Source organism: Oratosquilla oratoria, chromosome 22, assembly GCF_046742065.1.
Source record: "Oratosquilla oratoria isolate Oo_2021 chromosome 22, ASM4674206v1, whole genome shotgun sequence".
In the NCBI taxonomy this organism is placed as follows: domain Eukaryota; kingdom Metazoa; phylum Arthropoda; class Malacostraca; order Stomatopoda; family Squillidae; genus Oratosquilla; species Oratosquilla oratoria.
The window spans coordinates 42,863,862-42,871,361 of record NC_134798.1 but is presented as its reverse complement, the minus strand read 5'-3'; the positions used below and the strand labels follow the sequence as shown (position 1 = coordinate 42,871,361).

At 39.7% G+C, this 7,500-nt stretch overlaps 1 protein-coding gene across 4 annotated transcripts in view; it reads left to right on the top strand.

Moving 5' to 3' along the window:
- The window catches only part of LOC143037493 (uncharacterized), a 516,293-nt gene that overhangs the window by 246,152 nt on the left and 262,641 nt on the right, over positions 1–7,500 (top strand). Inside the window, exon 1 of one of the 4 annotated variants that reach the window (XM_076205799.1) lies at positions 4,430–4,495. The exons of 2 other annotated variants lie outside the window; for them this stretch is intronic. In XM_076205799.1, the coding sequence (XP_076061914.1) occupies positions 4,476–4,495 (20 nt within the window). In that variant the 5' untranslated portion in view covers positions 4,430–4,475. Of the gene's footprint in view, positions 1–4,429; positions 4,496–7,500 lie in introns of those variants that run through there. One more of the 4 variants, XM_076205797.1, reaches the window with a different exon arrangement.

The following is a 7,500-nucleotide window of genomic DNA, read 5'->3' as shown; positions in this document are numbered from 1 at the left end:
TTTATTTGTTTTTATTTATTGATTATTTTTAATGGTTTTGGACGTGTGGGTTTGAATGTACCTTGTCTTTTCAATGTGTGTGTGTGTGTACGTGTGAGTGTGTGTACGTGTGACTGTGTGTACATGTGAGTGTGTGTGTGTGTGTGTGTGTGTGTGTGTGTGTGTGTGTGTGTGTGTGTGTGTGTGTGTGTACACGCCCCTGCAACCATGCAGTTTCTCGTTTTTCATCTTTATCGTATTATTCAATATATTGTTGCTTCAGAAGGCTGACGAATTTATCAAGCAGATGAGAAAAGGAGAGAAAGAGAGAAGAGAGTAGGGAGTTGAGAGTACGAGAGGGATCAGAGAGGGAGGGAAAGGAAGTAAGGATGGAATAATTGGGCGCAGGGGACGTTCTGGGAGTGGAAGGGAGTGAGGCTGAGGGAGGGAGGTGAAGGGAGTGTGTGAGGGAGTGAAGAAGGGATGTGGAGGGAGTGAAGGAGGAAGCGGGAGTATCTTCAGCTTTTAGTGACAGATTGGGATAAGGAGGAGGAGGAGTGAGGAAGAAGGAGGAGGAGTGAGGAAGGAGGAAGAGGAGTAGGAGGAGGAGGAGGACCTAGACACGTGGACAGATAACTGTGAAAGACGAAGAGGAGCTGGAAGGGGCAGGAGGACGAGGAGAGTGAGGGAGGGAAGAAGAGGAAGTGGGGTGAGTAAGGGAAGAGGAGGAGGGGGAAGGATGAGGATGAGAAGGAAGAGAAGGAAAGAGCAAGAGGAGGGGGAGGAGAAGGAAGGGGACTGGGGAAGGGAGGGAAAAGGGATGAGGAGGGGGAGGAAGAGGAGGGACGGGGGAAGAAGATGGAGAGGAGGAAGAGGAGAAGGAAGGAGGAAGATGATGGGGAGGGGCAGGGCAGGTGTTGTCAACAGCAGACTGGAGAAGATGTGAAAGGAGAGGAGGAGGAAGAGGAGGAGGTGGTGAAAGAGGAGGAGGAGGAGGAGGAGGTGTAAAATAGAAGAGAAGGGGAATCGGTACAAAAAGGTGGAAATGAAAAGAAGGGAAGTGAGAATTTAGGAGAAAGGTAGGGAGAGAGGGAGGGAAGAATTTGAGAGCAGTGTGGATAAAAAGGAGGGAGATAGAAAGAGAGACGAGACTTATATATGTGTGCATATGTATGTATATTTGTATATATATATATATACATATATACATATATATATATATATATATATATATATATATGCGTGTGTGTGTGTGTGTACGCATGTATGTACATATGTATATGTGTAAGATAATGGGAATTTATTCTCATTTCGCCAAATAATTTTGCCAAATTCGATTTTCCTCAGACTCCCTAACCAAAATCAGCTAAATTTAATCTTACCTAATCAAACTTAACCAGATATAACCTAGGGGAATTTGGCGAAATGCTCTTTGGCAAAACTTAATTTGGCGAAGTCGCCCATGGCGGAATCTCCTGTGCACGCCCGAGAAATTGTCGTTTTCTGCAACAAAGAAAACGGGACGTGGATATATATATATATATATATATATATATATATATATATATATATATATATATATATTATGATATTATTTGGACATTTACTCTATCTGAATTGTTTTTATTTTTCAAAGAAAAAAAAATTCTTTGTTATAACATCACATGATCAGTGACGGATATTTTTGTTAGGGTCCGAGGTCCATCCCAGACTCGTTTGTTTCGTGTGACAACACACACGACTCAAGCGAGCTTGTTTGAATAGAAACGACTTCGATTGTAATATTTTATTTCTCGAATTTCCAAACATCAAATTAATTTTGCGTCATAGATTGAGAAGATGAAGGACGAACTAAGAGATGTTGAACCTAGACGAATGCTAGACACATTTTAGACTTAGGGAAGTCTAGAATACTTTAAGTTAAGTTGTCTTGCAGATTTTCGAAATCACAACATTTGACGAGATTCGTGACAGCGTGACGGGACTCGTGACGTGTGTCGAAGTGATATTTCCGCCAGTTTCATTGGTTCGAACCGCGCCTGAGGCAGCTTCGAAACGTTCAACGAAGCGTCAAAGGAAATGAATGAAATAAAATGAAACAAAGTGAAATAAATCAAGTAAAATAAAACAACATTAATTAGATTTAACAAATAAGGTAATAATAATAATGAGAAAAATGAAAAATAAAGTAAAATAAATGAAATAGAATTAAACAACAATGATTACAATAAGCAAATAAGATAATGATAATAAAAATAATAATTATAATAATAAGAAAAAGAAGATGAAAAAGAAGACGAATAAAAATATAAAATAGAATAATTACGTGAAGAATTCTTACTTGCCTCTCTGTCAATCTTGTAATAAAACACCAAAGCCAAATAAGCCTTTCGACTGAAATCTTGAGAATAATTGAGTTAATTGACTAAACACACAAATAAGGCCTCAACCAAAAAAGAGAGAAAGAGAGAGAGAGAGAGAGAGAGAGAGAATGGAAACAAAAGACGCGCGAGAAGCGTTAAAGGCGCGGGTTGGTTACTTGACCTATCTGAAGCCGACAAGGCGCTTATCACCTTAAGAAACTCGAAAAGGAGTTGTGTTTCACCATAAAAAACGCACACAGAGATAGCTTAACATACACACAATAGACCGAAACAGTTAAGGGTAATTCACAGATAAAAGTATAAATGCTTCAACACTTAATTGGCATTCAAAGAGTTTATTCGTAAATAAAAAATGTTCGAGAATAATTAAGTGATCTGTCCGTTTACTGACACAGTCTTTAGTGTCGTTTCAGTGACGCTCTTTATATATTTTGTTATGGTGAAGGCCAGCTGTCAGGACGTATATTTGATGTAGGTTGAAACTGCTTCGCCTACCGTGTAGTTAGCGATGGAATGAAGTTTAGTCTGAAGTTTTAAGATTATATTTGATAAACACGCAACGGTGTTCTGTAATCTGTGAAACTTTGTCTTTTGGTACCTGTACATGCTTACTTATCATTTCTATCTATCTTATATATATTTTTGTTTCTTATATCTTGTTTTACTTTTTATCTATTGTAATTAGCTTTTATTTCTATATTTATTTAATTTTCATTTTTATATTTTATCTTGTTTTTTTATTATTTTTTATCTATATCTAATTCAATTAATTTTATTTTCATGTGATATTTTTAATTCTTATTTTCGTTTTCATATTTATTTTTTTCATGATTTTGTTTGCTTTTATTTTCATCCAATTTAATTCTTTTTTGTTTTCATTTGACATTTGTTATTTTTGTTTTAATTATCATTTTCATTTTTATATTTGTCTTAATCTTATTTGGGTCATAGACCTCGTTACGGACTGTAACCTCTTGTCTGGCATACTTTGCCATTGTAAACTATTGTATAAAGAGCTGTGTACACATAGTGTACACATGCATACATACTCGAGGTGGGTCATGTGTGTACATGCACACACACACTCCCTTTTATCTTGTGCAACTTTTGAGGACAAGTGTACGAGACAGTTATGGATTGGTAAATGTGCTTGTGTGTAAATGTATGTGCACATGGGTATATTAACTCACATGCATACATGAGTTTGTGGGTGTACCTGTGCGTATATTTCTACATTATATATATTTCTGTATGTGTATATATATATATATATATATATGTATATATAATATATATATATGTATATATAATATATATATATATGTATATATAATATATAATATATATATATACTGTATATGTGTATATATATACATATGTATATATATATATATATATATATACTGTATATATATATATATTATGGGTATATGGACTTACGTATGTATGTGCGTGTACGCATTCATACATACCCATATGTGTATATGTAATGTGTTTGTGAACGTGTGTGTTATTTTTTGTATGTAATATGCGTATAATATACAAATAAAATCTTATGCATATACATACATCAACTCACATGTGTATGCATGTATCGTGTGTATGTCGTGTATATCTGTGTACAATGTGTGTGTATAATTGCGTGTATTCTTACATAAATTAACAGAGTTTTATTTATGCTTGTGTGTGTATGCATGTGTACGTTTGTGTATGTGCGTGTTTACCTATCTTTATATGTGTACATGCGTGTTTATGTATACATATGTTAAATGTGTATCTTTTTTTTTTGTGTGTACGTGTGTGTATACCTGTGCATTTACTCACATACATGTACACGTACCGAAACCCGCGTTTCCACGCGTACGTATACGCACACACACACGCATGTGTACCAATATGTACATACACACGCACGCACACCTTTACATTCATACACACGTGTAGTGTTTACATGATATGCACATCCGTGCGTGCGTGCGTGTGTACGTGCGTACCTGGGCCCGTGCCTCAGCGTGCGTGCGTTCGTGCGTGCGTGCGTGTGTGTGTGTTGGTAAGATGGGGCAACTGGCCCGAGAGAGCTCAGTGTAACCCAGCACACCGCCCTGATACGACATGACCATTTTGTGCAGCAGGTAAGTACCGGGCTTATCTTGGGTACCGTGAGGGAGGGAGGGGAGTGAGTACCGGATATCGGGTACCGGGTACCGGGTATGAGATCGAAGTGACCTGACAACCGCGCAATCTACCCGAAGAATCCAATCCAAACATTGACAATACATTCCCGTGTTTTAAAGCTCTGTGATCAAAACTGTGTGAATTATTTATTATTTTTGGTATCGTGGTATCTGCCTCGTGTCATTCTTGGTATCTCGAGGGTCTGGTACCACGTACGTGTTGGTATTCGGTATTGTGTTAAAAGTGTGGTATTAATTATTGATGGTATGTTAAACGTGAGGTACCCACATTTGGTACTTTGATATTTGAACGTGAAACTCGTCTCGTCTTGTGTTTGGTTTTAGTGACATTTCATCTGTGGACAAGTACCAGTCATCTGGTACCACCGGACGTATTACCAACCGGTACTTTTCGCGTGGTATTGAGTATTAGTATTGGTATTTGTACTACGTACGGACAACGCCTACCACCTTGGACACCTGGAATACCAAGGGTAACAGAAATACCCCGGATGTTATGGTCCGGGTATTTGACCTAAGGGGCACCGGTAGTTACCGGTACTCCTCAAGTACCGGGTATTTGACCCAAGGTCATCGTTGTCTGGTCTAAGTACCGGAGGAGAGTTGATCTGTAACTGACCTAAGCCGACCGGATTTGACTCCCGGTACCGGTGAGCTTGACCTAGGTCACGTGGTTGACCCCGTCCGGTACCGGACACGGAGGGTTGTCTTAGGTCACTGAGGATGACCTGAACTACCGGATAACAATGCAGGTCACTGACTGACCTGCGGGACTTGTCGCTCGGTTACCGGGAGTATCCGGAACTGTGGCATCTTTTATAATCTTGCTTCTGGCTGCCCCTGACGTAAGGACCAATTCCCGGGAAAAAAAAAAACAAAAAACAAAAAAAAAACACGGAACTAACCAGAACAAAATGCATAAGGCGTGCCACTACTCTGAAGGCGTTATTGATGTAGTTTACGTGATTGTCAATCACAACTGCCGGTCATTGATTATCGGGAATTCTTCATATTCGGTAACCCCATGTACCGGGTATTGAGTACCCGGTAGGACTCGTGAAATGGATTCGTACTACCGGGAACAGATTGTCTGTTGCAAACCGGGGTCCTTGGGAACCTGTCGGATACCGGGTACCGGATACCGGGTAACCCGGTACTACCAGACACGTTCTTTAGAGTCATTCAAGGAAAGATTGCGAATGTCTGTTGGATGCTGTACGGGTAAAAGATGTAGTTTATTATTATTATTATTATTATTATTATTATTATTATTATTATTATTTTATTTTCATTATCATTATTGGTACTATTCTAATTTTAGCGTCATTAATATCATTATTTTCATCGTTATTATATTTAATGTTATTTCATTACTATTATTACTATTATTTTTATTAATTATTATTATTATCATTATTGTCATTATTATTATTATCATTATTGTGTAAGTGAGCATATTTTTAGTGTAAGCCAAATATGCTGTATAGCTGGTATATACTGTACAGTATATGTAATGCATATACTAGATATCGAATCCTAAGCAGTAAACGCTGTCTTTTGCATGACAAAAGCTTTCATGCATTTCATAACTTCTGTCCACGTTTGTACCCCCGCGTCATGCACAGCGACGGGACTTGGAGAAGACGCCAGAGAGGCGGGAGGGAGGGAGGGAGGGAGGGAGGAGGTGCATGACGGCGCCAACGTCGCCAAGTTCCGGGTTTTGGCGATCCGGGACATCATCCCCGGAACGCCTTCCGTACCTGATGGCACTCTTCCTTTCACTCTGGGTGCCGGAAGACGATTTAATTACTCTCTGCCATTGTGCCACTTTGGCACGCCATCCGGGTGTATCGACATATGCCATTGATTGAGGCGAACCGCGGTGCTTCAGTGGATAGCGTCCTCCCCCCCCCCCCAAAGCTGGTGAGGTCCCACGTACGAAGCCACACAAGTGACTACGCTGCTACTCTTGTTGGAGACTTGTGTACTTGATCTCCCTGGTTTTCGGATCTTGGTTATGGGTGGGAGTGTCGAAGGGGTATTTGGTAGGGGCCTTGCGTTAGTAATTATTTGGGTAATTGTGTGGTGGGTATTAGTTATTTGTGTGTTGAGTATTTGGTAGAGGCCTTGCGTTAGTGGTTATTTGGGTAATTGTGTGGTGGGTATTAGTTATTTGTGTGGTGGGTATTTGGCTATTAGGAGTCTGGGTATAAGGTATTTATATATTAGGTGTTTAGCATATAGGTATTTGGGTGGTTGTGTATTGGATATTTAGCATTTGGGGATTGGGTATTTGGGTATTTGTCTGTTGGATATTTAGGCATTAGGAGTCTGGGTATTTGGCATTTGGGTTTTAGGTATTTAGCACAAATGTATTTGGATGGTTGAGTATTGGGTATTTACCATTTGGGGGACTGGGGATTTGGGTATTTTGGCATTGGATATTTGGGTATTTGTGTGATAGGTACAGTGCCCTCTCGCTGTGGCTTTCATCAGGTATATTCATTCTTGCCGTCAGATGATTTTATTCTTTACACTTGTGATTCTCTTCTGTTGTGTGCGTATGTGTGTGTGCGCGTGTGTGTGTATGCATTTTTACATGGCTATATTTACCTAGTAGTATACCGGTCTGGATTTGTGCTCATAGGGATCAGTCTCTTGGCCTCCATTCATAAAAAAGACTTAAATCTATGTTGAACATGTGTAGATTTATATAACAAAGTGTGTGTGTGCGTGCGTGCGTGTGTGTGCGCGCGCGCGCTGGCTATCCCTCTCCTTTCAGTTATCAAAGCTTTTGTTTATCCCCCCCTTCTCCGTTTTCTTCCAGACCACGCCCCCTACTCCCCCTATCCCTGTCCCATTCAGAACTATTATCCTCTACCCCCACTCCCCCACCCCCATTCTCTTTAATACTCGTGGGTTCCCGTCCCTCCATCCCCAAA